General features: G+C 49.9%; 5 protein-coding genes across 5 annotated transcripts; 2 read left to right on the top strand and 3 right to left on the bottom strand.

Moving 5' to 3' along the window:
• Positions 1-237: 237 nt before the first annotated feature.
• On the bottom strand, positions 238-6,520 carry LOC119558012 (type II inositol 1,4,5-trisphosphate 5-phosphatase). Its single transcript, XM_037871121.1, has 9 exons — positions 5,719-6,520; positions 4,950-5,136; positions 4,303-4,564; positions 4,038-4,223; positions 3,634-3,966; positions 1,600-2,476; positions 1,256-1,442; positions 963-1,187; positions 238-901 (listed from the first exon to the last, which is right to left on the bottom strand). The coding sequence occupies exons 1-9, from the start codon at positions 5,830-5,832 to the stop codon at positions 714-716; spliced, it is 2,559 nt and encodes an 852-aa protein (XP_037727049.1). The 5' UTR covers positions 5,833-6,520; the 3' UTR covers positions 238-713.
• A 113-nt stretch (positions 6,521-6,633) lies between these two features.
• On the top strand, positions 6,634-9,099 carry LOC119558015 (translation initiation factor eIF-2B subunit epsilon). Its single transcript, XM_037871126.1, has 5 exons — positions 6,634-6,801; positions 6,872-6,996; positions 7,068-8,353; positions 8,410-8,696; positions 8,754-9,099. The coding sequence occupies exons 1-5, from the start codon at positions 6,709-6,711 to the stop codon at positions 8,979-8,981; spliced, it is 2,019 nt and encodes a 672-aa protein (XP_037727054.1). The 5' UTR covers positions 6,634-6,708; the 3' UTR covers positions 8,982-9,099.
• A 110-nt stretch (positions 9,100-9,209) lies between these two features.
• Positions 9,210-12,511, bottom strand: LOC119555909. Its single transcript, XM_037867601.1, has 2 exons — positions 12,506-12,511; positions 9,210-12,305 (listed from the first exon to the last, which is right to left on the bottom strand). Exons 1-2 carry the CDS (start codon positions 12,509-12,511, stop codon positions 9,483-9,485), a joined length of 2,829 nt encoding a protein of 942 aa, XP_037723529.1. The 3' UTR covers positions 9,210-9,482.
• Positions 12,512-12,550: 39 nt separating this feature from the next.
• Positions 12,551-20,517, bottom strand: LOC119558010 (WD repeat-containing protein 7). Its single transcript, XM_037871119.1, has 2 exons — positions 19,877-20,517; positions 12,551-18,741 (listed from the first exon to the last, which is right to left on the bottom strand). Exon 2 carries the CDS (start codon positions 18,604-18,606, stop codon positions 14,026-14,028), a length of 4,581 nt encoding a protein of 1,526 aa, XP_037727047.1. The 5' UTR covers positions 18,607-18,741; positions 19,877-20,517; the 3' UTR covers positions 12,551-14,025.
• A 1,127-nt stretch (positions 20,518-21,644) lies between these two features.
• LOC119558011 (ER degradation-enhancing alpha-mannosidase-like protein 2) lies at positions 21,645-25,684 on the top strand. Its single transcript, XM_037871120.1, has 3 exons — positions 21,645-21,935; positions 21,991-23,119; positions 23,196-25,684. The coding sequence occupies exons 1-3, from the start codon at positions 21,829-21,831 to the stop codon at positions 24,906-24,908; spliced, it is 2,949 nt and encodes a 982-aa protein (XP_037727048.1). The 5' UTR covers positions 21,645-21,828; the 3' UTR covers positions 24,909-25,684.
• The last annotated feature ends 282 nt before the right edge of the window (positions 25,685-25,966 follow it).

Raw genomic sequence — 25,966 nt, 5'->3', positions numbered from 1 at the left:
GGGAGGACAAGCCCGATTTCCACTTATCGGTATTTTTTGGTATTTTTGCGTAGGCGTTTCAATCAGCTGATCGCTGCTATCGACCGTTATCGATCTGAAGCGCAATTTTTGAAAGTTTGCTAAAACGTAAGGTCTGATTTTTATACTCCCACATAAATAATGACAGAAAAGTCCCATCTAATTTGGAGTTTTAAAAAGGAGATTCAAAAAGTCACTATTTTGATACTGTATGTAACGGCGTTATTTATTTTCAGTTGCAACTGAAACCGGGATGTAAGGGGTCACGAGATTCCCAGCGGAATTCCTCATTAATCTTAACTAACAAGCAATCGTGCTCAACTAAACATTGATTTAACGGGTGTGCAGCACATTTCGTTTAACTTATTTACACAATAGATTTATTTTTACGTTGGCCTCCTGCTCCACTAGCCACTGCACAATCGTTCGGCTTCAGTAGTCAGTTTATATCCATCTGCTTGTGTGATGTATGATGCATTATAACCAGGTGAACCGGGATGTGAGGCGGGGGCAATCGAGTTGGAATGAACGGAAGGCGGGCACAAACAATTAACAGGTAAAACAAAGAAAATATAAATGCTTAGTGCCAACAAAGTACCAACAAGTAAAATAAATAGCCCTAAAACTAACGCGTACGGTAGCTAACTATCAACAGACTACAACTATCGCTCTATTCTGGCGCTTGGCGCCGGCGCCTATGCCTGCAGTCCGGCCCTGGTCCCAGATCCGGATCCCGTTCCTGTGCCGGAGCCCTCATTGCCGTTGTCCATTGTCTCGTTGTCCGAGTCGATGAAGAGCCGCATGAACTGGATGCAGCGACTGTGGTAGTCCATCCAGGCGGCGCGCTCGGTGCTGCGCAGCAGGATGCGGCCAAAGGTGGAGGCTATTCGGGAGAAACATCGTTATATGGCTGATACATAGCATTAAGTGCCATCTCTACCCACCGACTTGCTGCATTTCGTAATGCTGACTCTCGATGCCCGCGCGCAGGAACATGCACAGGTGCATGAATACATTCCGTTTTGGTGGACTCAGCAGCGAGATGTAGTCCATGGCCTGCGACTTGTTGGTGCACTCCAGCAGATTCTCCACAACCGGTTCCAGCAGTGCATGCTCCGGCAGATCCAGCAAAAGCAACAGCGCCTGCGCAGCAGTCTCCGCATTGGCAGCTGCAGATCGTAGGCGAATAATTAGAGTTTTGTATGGGAATGGGGACACTCTCACAGAAGCCACTTACGGAACGGCTCATCCGACCAGGTGTCCAGCCAGTCGCGCACCGAGTTGAAGTGGACGCCGAGGGAGAGGCGCGAGTCATAGGACGGGAAGGCGCCCACCTGCTTGTCGCCCTGCCTATACAGATAGTCGATCAGCAGGAAGAATTCCCGCGGCATGGTCACGCGGTACTCTGGCGATTCGTTATTCATCTGCAAGGCACATTGAATTGATATATAATAATTATACATCCAAATAAGAGAAATTTCTATGAAACAAGCGAATGCTCATATGATTTGCATATACCTTGACTGCTCAATAATATACCAAGGTAAATGCAATTTCATGATTTCATGTTTCCACGCTCACCAGCTGCTTGATCTGATCCTGGGAGTACTCGCAGAGGGGCCGATCGGTACGGCACATCGTCTCCATGGAGAGGCCAAAGCAGCTGGGCTGATAGTCGCCGGTCACCGTGATGAAGATGTCCCGTCCGTTTTCCACATGCAGGATGAGTATATCGAAGTTGTCGCTGGCGCGGATCTTGCGCAGCAAACCGGCAATGGTGCGGACATTGGCGTGCATCTTCAGCCGAATGCTGCGGGCGGAGTCGATCAGCAGCGAGTCCTGGCGCGGATCGACATGCAGCCAAGGCTCGCAGATGGCGTGGATGTCCTTCTCTTTGAAACTAAAGTCCACGGGCAGCGGGCAGTTGTTGTAGACGTTAAAGTCTCGCGTGGTCGGCTCGTTGAAGCGCACCGTTCCGAAATCGATAACCGTCTTCTCCACATTGATCTGCGGCTGGTTGTCGTTCTCTCGCTTGTCCACCGCCTTTAGTACCTCCTCCTGGACCCGCTTGTACTTGACCTCGTCGCGCGTCTTGATCTTTACGCGAAACACCGCGTACACCGGCTTGTGATCACTCTGGCGTATCTCCATGATGCTGTTGTAGGCCAGCTGCTCGATGCGTGTGCCCTTCCAGAGCACCCGGTCGCAGTAGGCCGGCGCCCGCTGCTTCTCGCTGCTGTCGTAGTTGTCCGTGCCCGGATCGTACTTGTACGTCGGCCGGAACTTGATCTCGCCCTCGGTGTAGCCCTCGAAGCACTTGCCGCGCCGCATCTCCTGGCGCAACTGGTCGTACTGCAGCAGCAGCTCGTAGGTCTGGGCATCGCTCAGCGGTCCTGGTCGCTGCTGGCCGGGCGGCTCCTGAATGCGATAGTTGAGGTCGCCCATCCAGAAGATGTGACTGCAATTAGAAAGAGATGGCGAATCAGGTTAGTTCAGTCTCTACGTATTTGGAAATAATTTTAATTTTTCATGAAAAACACTCGATTTTTTAATTTTGGCAATTTATCATGGAAAATGCGAAAATTGGTCAAAAAATAAATTTTCTTTGAAGTGATAAGGATCGTTAGCATATTTAGCAATCTGTCCAAAACAGTCGGTCTTTTAGCTGCACGCCTTGATTTGGCCAAGTTACAATTAAAATACTGGAAAGAAATGTCGCATTTTTGACAAAAATCGGACTTTCATATTTTTGACCAAAATTTGAACCCTTTTTTCGCCATAAAAATTCCGTTTTTTGGCTGCCATAACAAAAATAAAAGTCAGAATGAGGAATGTCATATCTCGTTGAGCTCGTTGTTTAATTTCCAATCGATTGCTATTCAAACCTGGATATTTTCTATTTTTGCCATTTTCGCAAAAAAAGTGATGTAACCCCTTACAAAATATGCGAAAATTGGTCAAAAAATAAATTTTCCTAAAAGTGATTAGGATCGTTAGCATATTTAGCAAGCTGCTCAAAACAGTCGGTCTTTTAGCTGTTCGCCTTGATTTGGCTGAACTACGATCGATAAACCGAAAAAAATTGTCCCATTTTTGACAAAAATCTGAATCTCGTATTTTTGACAAAAATGTGAACCATTTTTTTCGCCATAAAAACTCCGTTTTTTGGCTGCCATAATAAAAATATAACTCAGAATGAGGAATGTCATACCTCGTTGAGCTCGTCGTTAAATTTCCAATCTATTGGTATTCAAACCTAGAAAATTTAAATTTTTGCCATTTTTCTCAAAAAAAAGTGATGTAACCCCTTACAAAAAATGCGAAAATGGGTCAAAAAATAAATTTTTCTTAAAATGATGGGGATCGTTAGCATATTTAGCAAGCTGTTCAGAACAGAAAATAAAGAGCATTTTTGACTAAAATCTGAATCCCATTTTTCGGCTCTACAAAATATCAATAATTAGCAGAGCCGTATTAAATGAATCTATGGGGATCGTTAGCATTATAAGTTAAGTTAGGAGCCCATTTTTTGTTTGCTTTACGTTTGAATAAGATATTATTAGATATAAGATATAATAAGATATTATATTAGAATTAGAATTTCCCCCAACTCACTCGTGATCGCTGATCGTGCGTCCGTCGTCAAAACGTATGCCGTCCACGATGGCGTTGTAGTCCTGATTCCGCTCCTCCACGTAGCCCATGTGGGCGGCCAGGTGGGAATTGACAAAGCAGATGTTCCCCTCGTTGAGCTGCAGGCTGATGGCCACGCCCCCCTTGTTGCCCAGCGTATTGAAGATGCCGCGGGCCACTGACTTGGGCCGGCAGCGGATTATGTGCTGGCGCAGCTGCTTGCGCACAATGACCGTCAGCATGGTGGCCACCAGGCGGTGCGACATCAGGATCTCGTACTCCACGTCCGGGTGGACGCTGTCCATCATCTTGTCGCTGGCAAGGCAAACACAATTGTGAGTTACATATGTATATACGGGGTCATACGGCTCGTGGGCAACACTCACATCCAGTGCTTCTCGAGGGCCTGCACCTGCGTGGAGTTGAGCATAGCTTTTGTGGGCGTGTCAAGCTCCTGCAGTCCAATGGCATATATGTCCGGCGGCCGGTCACTGCAGGCCAACCAGGGACGCAGTGGATTGCTGTTGTCGCTGCAGGTTTTGTTGTTCACATTCCAAGTGGCGCAGTAGATGCTGCAGGCAAATCGAATAAGATAAGAATAAGATTCTATTGGGATTGTTGCTTGACAAAGGGGCAGGGGTTCTAACTCACATGATGTCCTTGTAGACAATGTACTCGCTCTCCCGCTTCTTCAGCTCCTGCTTCACCTCTCCGATTTGCCGGTAGTCGTTCAGCCACCTGAAGTTGAGCACCGTTTCGGGATCGTTCTGGGTCATGGTGCTCTTGCAGGAGATGACCTTGGCCACAAACTCCTCGTAGTGCTCGCCCTCTGTGGCGTAGTAGTAGAACTTGATGGGGCCATCTTCGGCTGTGCACAAATCAAACTGCTGTGTGGTGATCGAGCTCTTGCTATCTGCAATGGAATGGCATACATAAACATGATAGCTTCATTGTCTTTCTAACTTTTAAATTTCAGAACTATCAATTCACAATTGCTAACGTTTGATATTTCATATTTTCTCTTGGCAAATGCACACTTATTCTGTTATTTGCCCATAATTAAGAACGAACTATTGTTGATAAGGTGTCTACTTTACAAATAGCTGCTGTTCATTGCAATCTTGTGAGTTAAATATTTGTCAGCCATTTAAAACTGCAAGTAACAGGCGTTTACACGTAAAGATCAAATATACAATTAGCCCTAAATTAAATTTGTTTAGCCAACAGAGTAATCAATGAATATTGAAATTGGATTTGGAATCTTGTTTGTAGCTTCTTGATCAGTAGCAGCTTCTCACCCTGTCGCAACTGGAAGTTGTGGTCGATGGCGAACACCTTGTTGATGATCAGCTCGTTTACGGAGGTCAACGGAGTGCGCAGGTAGGAGAAGGAGATGATGGCGAAGGTTCCGCCCGATTGTGAGGAAACTAGCGCCAAAAGCCGGTTGGTATACTCCGGACCCTTGATCTGATAAGCCTCGAATATCTGCAAAAGGACAGGATTCTTAGTATGATAAATGCTTGGCTTGTTATCAAAGTTAAGCTTAAAGAGTTAGTCATAGTCCAAATACTGGAAGAATGTGGGAAATCCAGAAACTATTTTGTATACGTATAAACATGTACGTGCGGATATCCGAACACAAATGAATATAGTTTCCCACTGAAATTATAGTGTTTGCAAACCATTAACTATGATGTCACGACCTGGAAAAACTCCAAGCTTGATCAAATCAAAAAAACCAAGTGTGATATGGACAATTTTAAATACGATATAAGAAACAGCGTGGCGTGTTTTTAATCATTAAACTTAAATCAAAGAAATATAAAGTCATACTACTCGCATTGAAAAAAGAAACTTAATTCATGTCGATTGGAACAGGCAGCAATGAAATTAATCATATTTAAAGTTGTGCATATTTTTCTTAATAAAATTAGTCATTTTGCATATACATATATAGCGTGGCTTTTTATAGTCCATATTAGGAGTCCTTTAATGTAATTAATGATCGGTTTTTCTAAGGAAACGCTATGGATATAATCCACTTGGGTTCAACTTGTGATTGCTTACGAATTCTATGGTTTCGTCATCCTTGAATCGCTCCTTGACGATATTTTTAAGTGTCCTGGTGGCCGCAGTAGCGTCTCCATTGGGAACATTGTCCCCCGAGCCCACCGTGTCCATTTTCCCGGGGCTGGCCTACTGATATGGTTTTGAGAGCTCCTACTCCACTCCTATTCGCTCCCTTAATCTCGAATGAAAATTGTAATACTTGAGGGTTTCTTCTTCTGCGTCGAGTCGATAAATATATGTAGATATGGATATGGACAGTTGTTTGCTGTGCTGTGCTGCGTTGTTGTTGCCTTTTCTATTTATAGTTGGCGCGAACGCCCAGCAAAGTGGTATTCGTATGTGGTGTATGGTTGGTAATATTGGGTGTTTTCTTGGGGTTCTCGGCTGGCTCTGACTCTTTGGTTTCTAATGGGCGCAAGGGCGAGCCACTGGAGTGGTGACCCTGCTCTTGGGCTGCGTAACCGTAGGTCCCCGGAATGTGTGATTGCAGCTCCCGTGTTTGTTTTCTTGTTTGATTTATTGTTGTCTCTGCTGCTGCTGTTGTTGTTGTTGTTGTTTTGCTACCTCAAGGTGGGTGTATCGCACACAAGCACACATCACTTATTCATCAAGTAATGCGATGACAATAATTGCCCAATCTTATTTTGCGTACTTCCAACGGCTGTTCCGCTGAGTTGGCGGGGCGGGGTACACAACACGGGAGCACAAAAATGGGGGGGCGCGTTCTAATTAATAATAGATTTTTTATTATTTGTTTCGATTTATTTTCCGGGCGATTTGCTCGGAGACCAGTTTGCAAATGCTCATAAATACCAGATATTAGTGTGTGGTGCATAACTTCGCTAGCGATGGTTGGTGGTTTATAACTTGGCTAAGCCGAACAATCGATAACAGCTTTGTTTTTGTGATTGACTGCAAGTTATCGCAATCGCGTGGGGCAGGGAAACAGCTCCCCAAAAACCCAGAGTAAACCAGAGGAACCACGAAATGGCCCAATTCGAGAAGGAGATCGTGCAGGCGGTGCTGATAGCCGACAACAATGTGTGGAACTTCAAGCCCCTCTCCGACGAGAGCTCCACGGTGGGTGTCCACCTCAAAAATCTGTAGATCTGCCTATTGAATTGCCACCCGATCATCCATTTCTCTGTAGGCTCTACTGCCGCTGGTCAATGTGAAGATGCTGGACTACGCACTCATCGCCCTCAATCGCAGTGGCGTGGAGGAGGTATTCGTCTACGCCAGCCTGTACCTGCAGGACATCCGGGACCACATCAAGTGAGTCTGACGACCATGGATGCCAAGATGATGCAATTGCAGAGCTCACTCTCTATTTTCGTTTCTTGCAGGGCCGGCATTGCCACGTACGCCTCCTGGTCCTTCAAGATGACCGTCCATGTGATCGGCGGCGAGGGCTGCCGCTGCTTCGGCGACGCCATGCGAGATCTGGACGCCAAGGCGCTGATCCGCGGCAACTTCATTCTCCTGGGCGCCGACACGGTGACGAATGCCGATCTACGTCCGGTGTTGGAGCAGCACAAGCGGCAGGCCAAGTTCGACAAGGGCACCGCCGCCACGCTGGTGTTCAAGGAGTGCTCCAACAATGTGCGCCTCGGCAACGAGCTCCTGATAGCCGTGGACCGGCGCAACGATCGGCTGCACTACCACCAGCGGCTACGGACGTACCAGAAGGAGTCGCGCTATCAAATACCCCTAGACGTCATCCTGGGCAACTCATGTGTGGCACTGCACCACAAGATTCTGGATCCCCAGATTGCCATCGGCTCTCCATCCATGTTGTCCCTGTTCAGCGACAACTTTGACTTCCAGACGCGGGATGACTTTGTGAGGGGCCTGCTGATCAACGAGGAGCTGCTGGACAGCCGGATATATGTGGCTCTGCTGCCGGCCGCCCAGTACGCACACAAGGTGAACAGCTGGCCGGCCTACCAGCTGGTCAGCCGAGACATTATCAACCGGTGGGCCTACCCGCTTGTTCCGGAAATGGGCGTCTACAAGCTGCAGCAGCAGTACGTCTTCCACAAGGACAACATCTACAAAAGCCACGAGGCGCAGGTCTCGAAGGTGGCGCTGCACCAGAACGTGGTCATCCAGGAGGGCAGTCATGTGGATAGCGGGTCGGTAATCAGCGACAGCGTGATCGGAGCCAACTGTCGGATTGGCAAGAACTGTCGGCTGACCAATGTGTTTCTCATGGCCGACGTCACCGTTAAGGACAACTGCCGGCTGGAGTACTGCGTGGTGGGTGCGGGAGCCATCATCAACGAGGAATGCGACGTGAGCGCGGGTTGTGTGCTGGGGGCGAAAAGCGTGCTGCCTGCCAAGACAACGCTGGCCAAGACCCTCATCACCAGCACGCCCAGCACACAGCGCAGTGAGGAGGACGTTGCGGTGGAACTGGAGTCAATTGGTCCGCACGCCTTCATTGTAAGCGATTTGACCACTGGTGATCCGGAGGACTCCGATGGCGAGGACTTCTTGCCACAGCAACCGCTCACCATACCGAAAATGGGGGACCTCCTGGCACCACTGGACGAGATCAGCGACTGCAGCGATCTCAGCGACGACGAGGATGCCTCGCGAGCGGTGACGCCTCTGCCCGATGACACAAATAGTGAGTGAGCGTCGGCAGCCGGTCTAAAGTCATTATTAACCATTTGCAATTCCTAGTTTTCCTGGACGAGGTAATCGATTCGCTGACGCGGGGCTTTCGGGAAAAGTCCAATCCCGACTTCCTTATCCTCGAAATCAACTCCTCGCGCTACGCGTACAACATGTCCCTCAAGGAGGTCAACTTTAATGTGGTGAAGGCTGTATTTGGCATGCAGAGCATCGTGGAACCGGCGAACGACAACGTATTGGTGGCCATAAACGCAGCCTTCAAGCAACTGGGACCTGTGGTATCCAACTACATTAAAAGCGAGGATGCCATGATGGACTGCCTCAAGGCGCTGGAGGTTGAGTCTCTATTTGTAATATCCTAAAATCCGTTTAACTTTCCTAATACCCCGCAGGATGTGTACGAAGAGAATCCTCTGGTGCGGGAGAAAATATCGCAGATTGTGCACTACCTGTACGACAAGGACTTTGTTTCGGAGGATGCCATCCAGGCCTGGTTCGAACAGTTGGACGAGGAGGAGCACGCACACCTGCGGCAGAGCCTGGCAAAGCTCGTGGCCTGGTTGGATCAGTCCAGTGAGGAGGAAGACGATGACGACGACGACGAGGAGGAGGACGACTAAGCAAGGACTTGGCCGTAATTTACCTTTTCCTAAGCCCTTCCTCTTGTAATCTTGAAAGCCTGAGACCATGAAATGGTTGTCCCAAGAAATGATTAAATAAAAATAAGAATCCGAGAACTTTGCAATGTTTTTATACTGGTCTTAACTGTTTTATATCTACAAGCTTGTGTTACTGAATCGATATGATTATCCAGACACTATCCATTCCAATAAAATTCCAAAATTTCCTTTAATTTTTACTCTTCTTTTTATTGAAGTCTTTAAATTTGTAAATACACTTTCTTACAAAGTCGGTGCTATACATAAAAAAAAAGTTCGAGGATCCCAATGATTTGTGAGCCACTTTGTTACATTTCTTATTGCAACGCGTTCTTCGTAACTTTCCGCTTAAACTAACGTTCAGGTGCCCACAAAAAGGTTCCTCCAAAGAAATGGGATCTAAATAAAAATAATGTAGGTATTCGACAAGCGAATATATGGAGCTCGGTTCATCCTCGGCGGCTACTTCTCGTAGACGAACTCCTCATCCTCGTCTCCTTCCATTTTCAGCTGCTCCAAGCCGGCCATGTCGTCCTCCTCCTCCGTTTCGGCGGTCGATTGGAACTCCTCGTCGGACTCCTTCATCGACTCGATGGTGATTTGCGTGTCCTCGGTGGCGGCCGGATTGGGCGACTGGTCCCCCGGCTCCAGGTGTTGCTCCTCTGTGTCGTGCTCCTCGTCCGGGTGCTGTTGATTGTCCGACTCGTCGGAGTCCAGCTTTTCCTCCTCCCCGGTGTCCATAACCTGGTCCTTCTGCCCTTGGTCCTTATTGTCCGCTTTGCTTGGCTCCTTCTTTTCAGCCACTTTCGGACGGCCTTTCGTTTTCGCCTTGGAGGTGTCTTCGGAGGTTTCCTCCGCCTGCTTGGGATCCTGCACCCGATCTTTGCCTGTCTCTTCTTCGCCATCGTTCTCCTCGGACTTGAGCGACTTCACATCATCGTTGCCATCGGCAATGCGACTCTGACTGCGCTCCTCCAGACTCCTGCTGATGTCCATGGCTATGTACTCCAACCGCACCTGGACGCTCTTCTGGAACACCTCGCTGTTGTCGCCGCTGAATAGATTGCTGCGCACCTCCTCGAGACAGCCCTCCAGCACCTTGTTGACCTCGCTCACGTCGAAGTCGCCGCCGAGATTCTGGGTCACGATCAGCAGCGTGGTGAGGTTCTTCAGCAGCCGTATCATCCGCGGATTCTTCACCATTCCCTTGTTGATGTCGTCCACAGTCTTCGAGGCCTTGGCGCGGCACTCTTCGCGCAGATATGTCGGCGAGATCATGGCCTGCACATTGGGATTGCGTGTCAGGCTGGTGGACATTTCCTGCACCTTGGTCAGCTCGTACATCAGATCAACGTTGATGCGCTCGATGGACACGATATTGTAGGCATACTGCCGCTGAAAGTTGTCAGCAATCTGTCGTCGATGGCGGTCTCCGTTCTCATCCTGGCTGATCATCTCGCCCATGGCCAGCTCGGCGGTGGCATTCATTTTGTTCAGCCGCTGGATGCGATCGGCCTTCACGGCAATGTACTTCTCCAGGTGCACCAGATGCTCCAGCAGCGAGCTGGAGTAGGCGTGATGTCGGGCCAACTGCTGTCGTATGGGACTCTCGCTCACGGAATCCTGTCCCAACAGGGGATCGCTCTTGTTCAGCTTCATGCTTAGCGCATTTCGCGCAGCAGCATTGTTGCTAACCAGATGCTTCTGGGGCTTAGAATAGTTCGAGCCCGCTCCTCCTCCGCCGCCAGCCGCCTTGTCTTTCTTTTGCAGATAGTGGTTGGCAAGATTGGCCGTGAAGCCCAGATTGGTGGTGAAGCCCAGGTTGTTCGTTTGATAGATGCTCATTAAATTAGGGCGGAAGTCCTTGGTGAAACTGTGCAGCGGCAGCATCTCGTGAAAGTTCTCAGACACGATCTCGTAGTCTGGGATGGCGTGTGTGCCCAGACCGGGTCGCTCGAAGGTCACGCGGTACATGGCGTTCAGGGAATCGTAGGCGGCCACTGTGCCGGCAAAAATGCCATCCTGAGGGGCTCTCAGTCTGGCAGTGACCTTGGTGCCCAGCGGCAGTGGCATCGGTATCTTCTCGGGCATGTCCGACAGCAGCATGGAGTCCTTGAATTCGCCCGGCTTGCGCGACTGCAGGGTCCGCATCAGCTGGCGTTTTCTGTCCAACTCCTTGCGCTCCTCGCTGAAGAAGTTGGCCGAGCAGCGACGCGGTCTTCCCATCCGTCGCCTGATATTGACCCACTCGTGACGATTGAGGCTCCGGGTGCCCAGCCTGGGTGCCAGCTCGTTCACATGGTTCATGAACTCATCCCGGCAGTCGAACAGCGGCTTATCGATGTACGAATAGAACCACTCGGCTATGGCCCACTTGTGCGCCTTGGGCAGCTTGAGGAGATTGCGGAGCCGCAGGCCGATGGACTGACCCAACCGCTTGTTGGCCAGTGCCGTGGCCTCCGCTTGGCTGGCCTCCTCCTCGGCAGCCGCTGCTGCCGCCGCCGCTGCAGCCGCACCCTTGCCAATTAAATGGGCACCCCTGCCCGTTTTCGATCCTGTGGCGCCCATCTTGCTGGCCGAAGTCTGCTTGCCCGCCGACTGACTCTTCGATGGCGTCTTCTTGCTCTTGCCCACCTGCTGGGGCTGGCTGCTGGCCGAGTTGGAGCTGGAACCCTGCTCGCTGGAGCGCATGTAGCGAGAGACTACACCCTTGCGCTTCTTCAGCACCTTGGATGGGGTGAGTGGGGTCTTCTGGGCAGAGCCTCCGCCGGCGGAGAGCGGTGGTCTGCCGGGCATTTTTTTGGGAGCCAAGCTCATGCGCAGCGGCTTGTCATCGTTGATGATGTTCTCGTCGTAGAAGAGGCGGTTCCTCTTGCGTATGCGGGCGGGCATCCCGCGGGCGTTTAGGGTCAGGATCGGGGCTTTCTGGACCTTGGGCTTGGGCGGCGGGGCGCTGCCCACGCGCTGGAGTCCCAGCGTGGCCAGGCTGAAGGCCGGTGGCTCTATTTGCTCCTCTGGTTCGCTGGTCTCGTTGCTGTCCGGCTCCTCGTCCTCGTCCTCTTCGTCAACGTGCTCCTCCTCCTCGTCGCCTTCGTCGAGATCAAGATCATCGCGATTGTTCTCATCGTCCTGGTCCATCGGCTGGACGCTACTGGGCTCATCCTCCTCCTCGCTGAGAGCCGATTGCCTCCGGGCTGCGGAGGCGGTTGCGGAAGCTGCTGCCTTCCTCCCCCGTCCTTTGTGGGCTGCTTCTGCGACGGGCATTCTCACTGGGCGGGCAAAAAGCTGAAATTCGAGGAGCAAAGAGTTTGTTAGTTGAGAGTGATGAGGAGTCTAAAGGATTCTAGATAATACAAATAGTACAAATTATAAAATAGTTACACCAGGCAGACTGTACTTAACTGTTTATGAAAACTGTCAGATGTGAAAAAAGCGGCCACACTGTCAGATGTGCTTCAATCTCAGTACTGGTCACACTATGTTACCACCATATTTTAACCGCTACCAATGGAAAATTGAAATAACAAGGATTTGCTCATGTTTGGTTGACTTTATTTGTTGTATACTCCGTACATAATTGTTGTAGTTGCTTCGTTTCGTTTTGTTTGTGTAATACTTTGATTGAAGGATCTCGTATATAAGTATGCATGTATCTTCACATATATATGCTTGTAAATATATATATATATTTAATTCGTAATTGAAATTAAGCACAAATTCAATTAACTCTCTCACATAGTACACGTGTGTTTGCTTGTGTTGTATTGAATACGTAAACGAACACATATTGCAAATTCAGTTGGGTATATATATGTAAGTATATATGTATAGTTAGGATAAATAGTTCTTTTCCCGTACACCTGTGGGCTTTTCTAGGTTTGACAGTATACTTCTCAGGCCCCCGAGTACCGCTATTCGCTCGATGCACATTAACGCCGCAAATAAATTATGTGTGTGTGTTGTGTGTATTGTGGGTTGTATTTTATAAACAGATTTTCCTATACAATTTTCAATTTTCACAAAACAACAAAGACTTTTTACACACGCTTTAGCAGAAATATTACATCGAAAGAAGAAGATATATGGGAATTACAATAATTATAATGTTAATGTTAAAAAAAAAAACTTCGCTTTTTCTAGTTATTAAATGTTCGTTTTTCATCTTCTTTTGTTTGATTTGTTTTCGTTTCGTAACTTTGCTCAATACATTTGTTTAGGTTTATTTTAGATATATATATATAACAATACATTAGGCATAACAAATATCAATAATAATAATAGTAGCATACAATAGTAATAATAATAGTTGTGTAATAATAATAACAGCTTTTCATTCTTTGTTTTTTATCGTTTTTTTCTCATTTCCTTTGTTGTTTCTCGTGTGGTTGTTTGCTTGCATCTGGTTAATTGTTGTTTACTTTGTTAATATTTGGATTTAGTTTTTGTTTCGGTTTTTTCCGCATTGGAAACTAACAACAAACAGAAACACGTGTTTTAAGAGTAGGGGTAAAAGTTTAGCACTAAAAAATAAAATGGACGTAGCAAGAAGCGGGAATAAAGGGCATATTAAAATCGTGTAATACATTAAAATACATACAGATACAGATAAGATACAGATACAGATATATAGGGTAAGTATATAAATAAATAACAAAATGTGTTGTGAATTTTTGTTTGCATAAATTTTGCTTAGCTTTTTCGCTTGCCTAAATTGTGTTTTGTTTTTCGTTTTGACTTAATGTTGCTTAGCTTTTCTTTGTTTCCATTGCCTTAATTATTTTTAACGAAACGCCAGACGTTTCTGTGTTTATTTCTTGTTTGTTTTATTTTTGAATAATTATTGTTTTGTCGTTTCTTCTGCTCCTCCTGCTCCTGCTCCAATTCCGAATTATCCACATCCTCCTCCAACTCGCTGCTGCTTTTAAAGCCCGCGCTGATTGCCTAATAACATGCTATTTATCCCGTGGGACTGACTCTCTTTATCATCGCCTTCCTCTAGGCCAACCTACACATTGAACCGCGTCTCGGAGCCGTCGGCCAGCATTAGGGTCACCGTGCGATTGTTGATCCACACCAGCTTGGCCAGACGCATGGGATTCAGGCGCGACACATCCGGAATGGGGGCAGTGGAGTAGCCCTTCGTGCAGCGCGTTTGCGACTGGCCCAATCCGAACATCCCCGTGGAGGTCTGCCAGAAGGAGAGGCGGTTCTCCGCGCAGGAATACGATACCAGGTACTTGCCGTCTGGCGAGAAGGCCAGCGAGGTGATCGGGTGCGTGTGGGCCGGGATCATCTGGCACTTGTTCTGGCGTAGCTCGTAGATGGCCAGGTTGCCACTGTTCGCGCCCACGGCAATGCGGCGCGTTTGGGCGCAGTGCGAGATCTGGTTGAACTTGCAGATGGCCGGACACAGCTCCGCCAAGCCGCGGCTCTTCAGCTCGTTGCTGTCCACACAGTGTAGGGCGATGTCCATCACCTCCACCAGCAGCCCGGCGATCTCCGACTGCATCTTGTCGATCAACATCTCAACACACTGCAGAATCTCTCCCTTGGCCTTGTGCAGCACCGACTGGGTGAGCGGCGTATTGATGGACTGGGCGTTCTGCTGCATCGTATTGTATCTGGCCACCTCGCGGGCCATCGTGGTGATGAACGCCGCCGGCCGGGCGGTGGCTATCAGGCGCAGGGCGTGCCTGGCCGTCCGGCAGGCATCCGCTTGCGGTGTCAGTGGGAGTTTGTAGTTCAAATTGGGCACTGCCTTGCCCTCGCACGAGATCTCCAACAGACCGAGCAGCACCTTGGACACATCCAGGTACGGCTCCCAGACGGTGAATCCCCGTCCCAACAGATCAATGGCTGCCCGACGCAGAGGCGTATATTGTGGTAACTTGGGTGATGGTGGGGCGTACAGCAGGTGGGCCAAGGCCATCGAGGTGAGACGGGCCAGATTGTTGGCTATGCCGAAGCCCTCTACCACACTGGACTTTCTCCGCTCTCCACCGGCCCCGCCAGTGGTTAGATTGGCACCCGTGGCCAGACTAATACTTCCCCGATGATTCGGCGACTCCTGGGATATATCCTGGCCGAATTCAGCTCCTATGACACCTAAAAGTATAACTGCTGTGGTTTGCTTGCGTTTTAGCTCCGACAAGCTGGATGGTTTGCGTATAATCTCCTCCTCCTCCTCCTCATAGTCTTCATCTTGGTGGGCATCTCCTCCCGATACGTTGTTGCCTGCTCCGGCTCCGCTTCCAGTTCCGCCGCCTCCTGAGCCTCCGCCGCCCCCACCACCATTGCCACCCGATCCGGAGCCAGCTCCTCCGCCCGCCGGCTGACTTATTAGAGCCAACTGCTGCTGGGCACCCACAATGGGCTCCGTGTGCGTATAGAGTGGAAGGTACTGTGCCCAGCTCTCGACCAGCTGCTTTCTGCCCTTCTTGCCCATCCGGGTTAGCTCGCCCAGGAGGATCTGCTGCGCGGCCTCCCTGATCTCTATGCAGTGATGTTGCCAGCGCTTGACCATCATCTCCACCTGCGGACGCTTGAATTTCTTGGGCTCCAGGGCCTCAATTTTATCCGGCAGGAGGAAGCAATGATGGGTGGCCAGCAGACTCCAGGCGTGCTTAATTTGGGAGATGTGATGGGCCATAAGCTCCTCGCGCTCCTCCTCGTTGCTCAGTGTGGAGTCCGTGCGCTGGGCCAGACGCTGCAGCTTCTTGTGTTTCTCGCTGTCCGGCAGGAAGGAGGCCGCGCTCATCGAGAGCAGCGTGTTGGACATGGCCACCAGGGCGAGAATATGATTAGTGGTCAGCGTGGTGCTTAGCTCCCAGTGCAGACGTGATGTAAAAACGGCGGTGAGATGCTCCAACCGCTGCAGTTCTTCTGGCAGCGGACGCTTCTTGGAACTGGAGGGAAGCTGGATGCCCGGCGGTATGGCATAGTTGTTCTGCCACGTGGGCAGCAGCAGAGACATGTAACCAGCCTTGGAAAGCACACCATACGAGATGGGGACAATGGGCCTCAGCAGGCCCAGGCGCGTCTCGCACATCTTGTCCAGATGCGGATCCAGGCCCCAGGAATGGAGCAGCGAGAGCAGCAACTGGGCAACCTCCATCACGTGCGTGACCTCCATCTTGGAAGCGATTTTGCTCTTGAGGTCCTGCTGCTCCTCGTGCGGCTCCACTGCCTTCTGAAGGCTCTCCACCTTAGCCTGCACCTTCTTCTCCACAATTTCGGTCTTCTCCTTGAACTTTTGAACCAGTCCATGTTTGTCCTTGTCCTTTAAGATCTTCTCCACATCCACCGCCTTGTTCTTGACCTTACTGAAGAAGTCACCGATCTTCTTGCTGGCATCCAGATGCATGGATTTGCCATCCTTGGGATTCTGCAGGTGGACACCCAGTGATTCCAACGTGGCAGGTGTCATCTGTGCGTACTCCTCGCTGTGCAGCTCGAAAATCAGTCCCTCAATGTCAAAGAAGAGGATGTGGCTCTCTGCATCTTTGGGATTGGTGCGAAGCCCCTGGATCACTAGCGGATTGCTGCGGTGTTTCATCAAGAAATCGAAGTTTCCTTGGTTATGACCCTGAAGCTGCTGTAGTTGATTAATCCCTCGCTGGGTAGCATGACGGATGGCGTTCATGTTGCGCGATTTTAAGCCTCGGAAGAAGTGCACCGCCGGATTGGCCATGCCCATCTCGCTGGCGGATGCACCATTGGTTCCACCACCGCCGCCGCCTGAGCCGCCATCCTCTGCCTGCTCGTCGCAAGCCGATAGCACTTCCTCCGCCAGCATTCCATGGAGCACTCGATCGAGGTGCCCTGTTTCCATCTGCCACACGTACACACTGCCATCGGAGCAGCCCACGATGAGGAAGTCGTCCAGCGGACGCCACTTTATGGTGACCACGGGGAACAGATGCCTGCTGGCCAAGGTGACACATTTGCGCTCCTGCAGGGAAACCAGGGTAACCGAATGATCCGAGGCCACCGAACATATGCACTTCAGGATCCGTGGACTACAGCTCTCCGGCGGCACCAACAGCTGTGTGATCTCTCCGGCATGGACGCAAAACCGATGCAGCAAGCTGCCGCTGTACAGATCCCACAGGCATACGGCGAAATCGATTCCACCAGATAGCAGATGGGATTTCTCATACCTCGCGTGAATCATCGAGGGACAGAGCAGGCAGTTGACCCTGCCACGATGACCGTACAGGATCTGATGCGAGGGCCAGTCGCTAAAGTTCTGCTTGATGCCCACTAACAGCTGCATCATCACCGTCTGAGTGGCTGGTACAATGACTATGCTACCATCCTCGCGTCCGATCACCAGGCGACTCTGCTGCGGCAGATAGATACTCGAGGTGAGCTTCACCGGCGACTCCGTGATGCGGGACAGCTGATCGAGGATGCCCACGGGTGGTGGATCCATTATGGACCACGCCTCCACTAGGGAAGTGCACACATGCGGCTTGAGGACGCGTGGCGGCATTTGCTTGGCCTGCAGTATGCTAATATTGTCCAGCGGCACCTCTGGCACATTCCACACGGAGATGTATCCCTCGGAGTCGCCGCGCAATAGATTGTGCTGACCACCGGTGCCCTGGAGCAGCTTCATGGCTGGTGGGCACGACAACACCTTGTCGCCCGCATGCTGCAATACATAGTACAGATATGGGGCATCTCTGACCACGCTCTTCGAGTGAAACTCCTTGTTGTCCGGTATGCAGTTGGCGGGCAGCTTATACAGGTAGCCCTTGCCCTCGTCCGTCCAGAGCATAACCCGATCCGAGGTGATGAAATCCCCGCCCTGCCAACGCTCTCTCGCCGGAGCAATCACAGAACAAAGCACAGTGAAATCGCCGGCATCGTAAATCTGCCAGTATTTGGTACAAACGAGAAGAACGGTGCGCTGGTTCTGGGCGCAGCAATTCATGGTGATGGCATTAAGGCAGCGGATCTCCTTGGACTCGTTCTCGTAGATGGGCTCCGCATGCTTGTTCTCGTTGCCCGTCAGGGTCCACACCTTAACCGTTCCCGTGGTGGTGATGGCCAGCACTACGTCATCCTTGCGGCGCATGGGACGCAGTACGTGAATGGCGGAAATCCAATCCGGTTTGACCTTTGAGCTGAGCACGTAGATCACCTCCAGGCTAAAGGGATCCATGACCATGATCTCGGCGTAGTAGCCAATGCAGAAGAGGCGCACATCCTCGCTGTTGGCCGTGTGATAGCTCTGAATTTGGGTGTGCACCTGAGGCAGCTTGACCGCCTCCATGCACTTGCCGTCCGTGAGATCCCAGGTGCACATCTCGCCGTTCTCGGACGAGCTGACCAGGAAGTTGTTCTCCGGCAGGAGCGAGGCACGCACCAAGCACAAGACCGGAGCCGAATGGCCAACCAGCAGGCAGCGCGGCGACATCTTCAGTGTGGTGGGCTCCACCTGCCACAGGCAAATCTGTCCATCGTAGCAGCCGGTGACCAGGGTGAACTGGTCGTCGGAGAGGAACACGCTCGAGATGCAGTGCGTGGGCGCTGTGGGTCCCCACAGCACCACCGGCACCACCAGATTGGTACTCACCATGGTGGCTCGCTTTACCCAATCTCTGCGGTGGATCCTTCTCCTCCTCCTTCTTCTGCCTCTTCTCCTCCTCCGCCGCCTTCCTCCTGCTCCTCGCTCGCTTCTCTGGTGATGGTGATTCGACTGCTACTGCGGACTCTGCAAGAATGGTTATTGAGTAAACATTTGCTCACGTCCAACGGTTGGATGTGGATGGTGGGCCCTGTGTGCGTGAGAACTCGAGATTGGGATCGGGTTGGAGTCCGTGTGTGGTACAGTGTACAGCGTGGTACAGTGAAAGCTGCTAATCAGTGACTCACCCAAGGTTTTTCGGGTCTTTCGATTATTTTATTTCTATTAATTGGGATTCGAAGCAGGTAGTGGTGCTTTACACAGCCAACAAAGCCTGAAAGTACCTAATAAGTGTTTACATTGGTAGGTAGTATTACCTAATTTGTTATGAAAAAGCTTAGTTTTCTTAGTTCTCTGGAAACTAGGAAGATCGAATTTCTTGGCAAGGTAAAGTGATCTATAAACAAAGGTTTACTATAAACCTTATAGGCCATTTTTTATAGGGAAAAGTATTAAAAGCTGTAATTTCCATTTTAAGAACAGATACATCTGTTTATGCTTATATGGGTTGGATACCCCAAATATGAATGTTGATAATAAAAGGATATATGATCTTTTTAACGAACTTGTGGGTAGCTAGTCATTTGAGAAGACTGTCTATCTGTCTGCTGTATTGCAAGATATCTAAACCTATTGATATACATATCTATCTTTTAAGAATCAAACTTTATCGTTTTGTGATTTCTTGTCAGGTTTTCCCCACTCTAAATTTTATGTGAATATGTCCGTAGGAGTGAAGCGTAAAGCTCTCGAGATAAGGCCGTCTAACAGGTGACAACCCGTAGCTTATCTGCGTGTCCACCTTGGGCAGCCTCCACTGTACACACTGTACACTGTACACCTAACTACACTTGGAAATTGGAATGTCCAAAGATAAACAAGGGTTATACAATATGTGTGCGGTGTGCGGCAGTGGCAAAATGCGGAGATGCGTTCCAGGCACGGAAATAATATCGAATGTTTGAATCGGGAGAAGGGGGCATATGAATAGGGGGAGACTCTGGCTCTTGCCAATTGAAAGATCAATTAATTGGGCGACAATTTGGCATCGCAATTTGAGCGGATTTTGCCTGCGCTATCGCACGCACACACACTTATGAGCACAGGGCACGCACACAGGGACAAACCATAATAATTGTAGATAACTTGGCATTTAGCTAACATTTTTCAGCAGTTTTTCGTATTGGGGTTGGCTGGCGCGCGTGATTCCTCCTCCGATATATAGATTCCGATTTCGATCCACTCGATATGGAAAACTTAATGGTCCGCTGCTGCTGCTGCTGCTGCTGAAGTAGGCGATGAGCGATGATGACGGTGGCTATTGATCCTGGTCGAGGGACATCGCGGTGGCGGAGCTGGTAGCGGATTGCCAATGTCGATTCGATTTGATTCTAATTTATGGACACGGGACGGGCGAAACGCACACCACCCCCTTGAGAACACCAACACACGAGCACTTTTCCGCTGTACTTATACGCTTACAGCACACACACACACATGCACACACGTTGTTGCTGTTGCTTTTGCTATTTTGTTATTGCTTTTGCTGGCCACTTTTTCGTACTGGGCATATTTGTGGCACACACTTTCCGACAATCGCACACTAATCGCACACTCCACGGGAAACAAGACCAGACACTCCACTGGATGCACTCTGCTCTATGTAATTTCGTTTTATTTGCTTTTTTCCTACTCGTTCTTCTGTTCTGTTCTGTTTTTCTTTTTTTTTTTGTACACGACTGTGGAAAAAAGCAACGAAAGTGTTTTATCGACCGTGGGGTAAAAATTTTCGATAGGTTTTGCGTGTGTGCGCACAGGGTTGCCACCGTCGTTGCAGCAGCGGGCGCTCTGCTATCGATGCCATGCGAACGGCGACAACCCTGTCGCAAAAATTTAATATTTTCCTTCAATTGTTTGTAATTTCGCAAATAACTCGTGGGAGGCACGAAATTGGGTCGCGACATGGTATACGCTTAGTTCTAGGGGTTATGGGGATGCTTTTGAGGGGGTTCCTGGCTGGTCAGGGGCTCTACCCACATGGTTCTGTGCCACAAAGTTGTTACTTTTCGCCCAACGGACAATTAGCCCATACGCAATTGCATTCGAAGAAATGAGTTGCAGGGAGGTGCAAAAGGCCACCTGGCCACGATGCACTGCATCCGGGAGCGGGGGAATAATGAATCCCGCATCCGGGTTTGTTTTTTCGCGAACTGAAAACGAAACCCATCGCTGCCTATGGGCGCAGGAAGGTGATTCGTTGTATATCGCAGAGGCAACAAAGACTGGCAAACTCTGGGCCAGCCCATCCGGAGATTCTCCGGCCTAAAAAACATGTACGGAAGACAGGTACTCACCGCTAAGTGCAGTTGCTTCTATTGTGGTCAGCCGTTTCACTGGTTATTTTGAATTTAAAACACTTTTTGCCCGTACGAACACACACTTTTGAATGGCCACAAAAAAAAACACAGATCGGTGCTGCCAACTCGTCGCGGAAAGAAGAAGAAAGGGCGCGCGTGCCGCGTAAAGCAACCACGAACAATCGGTATTGTTTTTAGCACGTATATTTGTGTGTTGCAGCCTGAAAATGTGTTCTCTTAATTTTGCAAATATATTTTAATTACTACGTATTTTATTAGTGGCTGTTTTTAACTGGAGTAGGTTTTTGGCGCTCGCTAACCAGCAACCGATTGTGATTTGACCACCCTACCGATAGTTCTTGGGCCAGCAACAGCTGATTGCACCTTACATTGCGGCATAACCGATTGAATATCGTTTTTGTCTTTAGTACAGCCATACATTGTTCTAAATAAAATGTGTAATACATTATTTTATTTATATCTGTTGCTATAAATAAGGTATTTTTACATTCAGATGGTATGTAAAAGGCAAGCTAAACATTCTTTATACTTTCAGCTAAAAATGAAAGTGGCAATAGACTAAGGATAACCAAGTAAAGGGTATTACGGCGCCGATGCAACCATCTCAATTCCGCGTTGTTGTGATTTTGCGACAACGTAGCCGCATTCGACATCCACATATCCACATCCACGCTGGCTATGGGGCACTGACCATGCCCATAATTGAATTAGCGGCCCTGATTGATTGACTCCCACGATGCAGCAGCAGATGACCCCAATCCTCACCTGCGCGGTGCTCCTCCTGCTGGCCACCGGCGCCAGCTGCCAAAAGCAGTACTCCAAGGCAAGGAAGCTGGAGCTGAGGTGGGTCAATAGCGTCCGCTTGGCTACAGGCATACTAATCTTGATTCTTTTCTAGGGAGGACGTGCGCCGCATGTTCCAGCACGCCTACGAGGGCTACTTGCGTCACGCTTCCAACTACGACGAGCTACGCCCGCTGACCTGCGACGGCCACGACACCTGGGGCAGCTACTCCCTGACCCTAATCGACGCCCTGGACACGCTGGCCACCATGGGCAACTTCACGGAATTCCGGCGCGTTACCCGGCTGCTCGAGGAGAAGATGAACTTCGACCGCGACATCAATGTTTCCGTGTTCGAGACTAACATCCGCATCGTTGGCGGCCTGCTGTCCGCGCATCTGCTCTCCAAACGAGCTGGCCTCGAGCTGGAGCAGGGCTGGCCCTGCAAAGGTCCTCTGCTCCGACTGGCGGAGGATGTGGCCCGGCGATTGCTGCCAGCATTCGACACGAATACCGGCATGCCCTATGGCACGGTTAACCTGCGCTACGGCGTGCCCAAGGGCGAGACATCCGTGACCTGCACGGCGGGCGTGGGCACCTTCCTCATCGAATTCGGCACTCTGAGCCGGTTAACCGGGAACAGCATTTACGAGGAGGTGGCTATGCAAGCGGTATATGCCCTGTGGGGCTATCGCTCGCCCATTGGACTCTTTGGCAACCACATCGACGTGCAGAGCGGCCGCTGGACAGCACTGGACTCGGGGATCGGGGCAGGAGTGGATTCCCTTTTCGAGTATCTGGTAAAGGCATCTGTTCTGCTAAATCGCCCGGAGCTATTGGATCTATTTCACGAGGCCCGCGCGGCCATCGATAAGTACATGCGCAAAGAGGACTGGTACGTGTGGGTGGGCATGAACAAGGGCCACGTCACCCTGCCCGTTTTTCAGTCCCTGGAGGCCTTTTGGCCGGGCATCCTCAGCATAATTGGAGACACGGAGCCGGCTTTGCGCACCATTTCGAGGTACATTGGAGTGTGGAAGAAGTACGGCTTCCTGCCGGAGTTTTATAACATCGCTGCAGGGGAGGCATCGCCGAATCGGGAGGTGTATCCCCTGCGGCCGGAGCTGATCGAGTCGGCCATGTATCTCTACCGGGCCACGGGAAATGAGTACTTGCTGGAGCTCGGCGAGCATATGCTGGAGACCTTGGAGTTCAGCGCCAAGACCAAGTGCGGATATGCTACGGTAAGAAGTTTTCTAAAAATAAAAATGCTTTCAGAGGTATACGAACCGCAATTTTCCTAACACTCTCTCTTCACAGATCCGGAACGTTGTCACCCATGAAAAGGAGAATCGTATGGAGTCGTTCTTCCTGGCGGAGACGAGCAAGTACCTGTATCTCCTGTTCGACGAGGACAACTTCCTGCACAACGATGGCTCCGGAGGCGAGCTACTGTCCACCGAGGATGATGTGTGCGTGGTGCAGGCGGGTGCCTACATTTTTAACACAGAGGCCCATCCCATGGACATGTCAGCCCTCCACTGCTGTCATGCCCACAAGGAGGACATATACGCCTCCCTGGATCTGCAGCGTTTCAGTCCGCGGGCGATATTCGAGAGGAGCAGGGAACGGCAGGTGGCGGTGCAGGATCAGTGGGTGCCGCAGTGTCATCCGGAGAACTACGAGTACTATTACAAGGAGCAGGACAATGTGCAGGCCAAGGAAAGTGGAAGGGAACAGGGACGCGAGCAAGCCGGAGCTACCACTACCATGGCTGTGGACATTGAGGTTTTCGACGAGTTTCAACAGCCCGCCGGCGATCTGCTTGTGAGCAACTTTGAGCGGATACGCGAAGAGCGGGAGCTCAACGAGAGCCTGCAGAGAAGCGAGGTCCCGCGTAACCAGTTGACTGTCAGCGATCTGGATGAGTTTTTTGCCCAACGAAGGGAGAATTTCGGTAGCGCCTCCGAAGCTCTAAAGTATGTACTGGCCTTCATGGGTAACTACACCATGGATGTGGCATTTATCCGAGGCCTGCAGCTGTACAATGCTAACATCAGTAGTGTCTTAGGCACGGGTGCCCAAAAGGAGTACGAGTCACGAATGAGGTCCCTTTGGCAGCTGTACGAACTGGAGCAGCAATATGTGGCCAATGTTCGACTGATCCAGGGCTTGGGCTTGCTCACCCTCCAGGTCGACGGTGAGCAGATGCGCAGTTACTTGGTGGAGGTGTTGGATAGTCTGGATAGGCCGGCTACCTTGGAGGAGCAGGATCCGCAAGATTTTCAGCCGAAATCTTCAGCCAATGCCTCTTCGCCCCAGTTAAGTAATATAAGAGAAGTTATTGTAAAGGCGCGAAATGCCTATGCCATAGCCTTGGTAAATACCACGGCCATGCAGGAGTTTGCCATCCGCATTTACCTCAGTGGCACATCGGAGGGCGGTGTACGTATTCACCCACTGCTAGAGCCTGCAGAACTGAGTCGGGATGAACTGATGAAGCCACATAAGCTGGCGGAGGAGCGCACTCTCTTCAGCTACGCCCGTCGAATAGTGGACTTTCGAAAGCGCATGGCAGAGACAGTGGGCCGTCTGCAGACGCTCATGCAGGACATTCCGCCAGACAAGAGTAAAGAGGGCTCTGACGATTCTCAGGCCACCAAAGCGGATGCAGCCACAGTTTACGCTCAAACCGAAGCCAAAGTGGCGGAGGCGAAGGCCCAGCAGCACGATCAGAAGTTGGAAACGAGGCAGCCAACCCAAATGCAAAAGGAGAAGCCAACAGAAGATGGCTCGGGATCGGGATCGGGGCAAGAGGAGTCTGGCTCCGTGTGGTCGCAGTTTGTGCAGACCATTCTGCGAAAGACAACCGTGCAGCGGGTCAAGTTCGACGAGGCCGTGCTGCTGGAAAAGACGCGGAAGGCCTTGGAGAAGCACGCCCACAAGGAGCAGCCCCACCACCTGTTCGCCTGCCAACGTCCGGAGTACATTGAGGGTTTTGCCTATCGGGACTTCTATCCGGAAGCGCTGTAGTTTCGCAACCACCTCGACAACTTAACACGACTGATCTGTAGATATGTATTTAGGTAGTTAAGGGGTATTCGCTCTGTGGTGGATGGACAACCATATAGATAACTCTCATTGAGCTTTGATTCCCATTGAGGAAACTTTTCCAATGAATGGCGTTTGGCAAAATAGTTTTGGATCCTGCAAATATACCTCAACCTTGTTAGAGAACCATCATCTCATAGAGTTCCCTAGAAAGTTACCGATCTTTATAGTTTTAGAACTGGATATGAAATCTGTTTTTTTTATATTTCAAAACTGAACATGCGCTTTTATTGCAGTTATACTCAGTTTTATGTAAAAACCATGTATAGATTATACAACTTTTCCTTAAAATTAAGAAATGATAAAGTTCATACTATTTTTCTTACAAATCTGTTGACTTACAGTTTTGCTACATTAAAGACGATAACTTAAACATGTGCGAATTCCCCTTTAGCATGCCGAACGCCAAGTGGATCCACTTGTGCCGGCAATTAATTTATTAATCTATAAATCCCACTAACTTTTTTCGTGGCTTACTCAAGACATTACCAAGGCTCTATACATATTATATCTGTAATAATCGTATTTAGGATTCGTGAGTTTGAGTGTGCGTGTAAAATATTTTCAATGACTGTTGTTAGCTGTATTGTAATTAAATTGATTTGTTTCCGTATTTATGCATTCAATTAGATTCGATTAGGGTGAAATAGGCGACATCGAGCAGGTTGCACAACCCAAAAGGCATATAAAGGATATAAAGAATTACGGCAGCCAAGTGCCGGATGTGGTGGCCACCTCGTCCTCCGCCTTCCGCCTTCGCCTTCAGTGGATTGCGGCTGCGATTGTTTGGACACGCAATGGCAATCGCTCGAAGGGGTTTATTTTCGGAAATTGCTGTTTACTTCAAGGATTTGGGTTTTGGGCTTGTACGAAATTACGCCAACGACATGAAATGGATCCGATATTTGGATGGATGGGAGTAGTGATGCGAAAGGAATGGTAAGCCTTTTTAAATTTAAAACCAGAAACTTATGTTAAAG

This window comes from Drosophila subpulchrella, chromosome X (assembly GCF_014743375.2).
Source record: "Drosophila subpulchrella strain 33 F10 #4 breed RU33 chromosome X, RU_Dsub_v1.1 Primary Assembly, whole genome shotgun sequence".
Taxonomy (NCBI): domain Eukaryota; kingdom Metazoa; phylum Arthropoda; class Insecta; order Diptera; family Drosophilidae; genus Drosophila; species Drosophila subpulchrella.
Note: the sequence above shows the minus strand (reverse complement) of the source record. Positions and strands in the feature narration are given on the sequence as shown.

What these genes read in the sequence shown, in the direction of transcription:
- LOC119558012 (XM_037871121.1), bottom strand. Translation starts at nt 5,832, where the DNA reads ATGGACACGGTGGGCTCGGGGGACAATGTTCCCAATGGAGACGCTACT. An exon ending in GCCCTCGAGAAGCACTGGAT is followed by an intron (nt 3,967 to 4,037) that starts GTGAGTGTTGCC and finishes TTGCCTTGCCAG; the next exon opens with CGACAAGATGATGGACAGCG. An exon ending in AGGATCAGATCAAGCAGCTG is followed by an intron (nt 1,443 to 1,599) that starts GTGAGCGTGGAA and finishes TGTGCCTTGCAG; the next exon opens with ATGAATAACGAATCGCCAGA.
- LOC119558015 (XM_037871126.1), top strand. Translation starts at nt 6,709, where the DNA reads ATGGCCCAATTCGAGAAGGAGATCGTGCAGGCGGTGCTGATAGCCGAC. An exon ending in TCTCCGACGAGAGCTCCACG is followed by an intron (nt 6,802 to 6,871) that starts GTGGGTGTCCAC and finishes ATTTCTCTGTAG; the next exon opens with GCTCTACTGCCGCTGGTCAA. An exon ending in GACATCCGGGACCACATCAA is followed by an intron (nt 6,997 to 7,067) that starts GTGAGTCTGACG and finishes CGTTTCTTGCAG; the next exon opens with GGCCGGCATTGCCACGTACG.
- LOC119558010 (XM_037871119.1), bottom strand. Translation starts at nt 18,606, where the DNA reads ATGGTGAGTACCAATCTGGTGGTGCCGGTGGTGCTGTGGGGACCCACA.
- LOC119558011 (XM_037871120.1), top strand. Translation starts at nt 21,829, where the DNA reads ATGCAGCAGCAGATGACCCCAATCCTCACCTGCGCGGTGCTCCTCCTG. An exon ending in GCAAGGAAGCTGGAGCTGAG is followed by an intron (nt 21,936 to 21,990) that starts GTGGGTCAATAG and finishes ATTCTTTTCTAG; the next exon opens with GGAGGACGTGCGCCGCATGT. An exon ending in CCAAGTGCGGATATGCTACG is followed by an intron (nt 23,120 to 23,195) that starts GTAAGAAGTTTT and finishes CTCTCTTCACAG; the next exon opens with ATCCGGAACGTTGTCACCCA.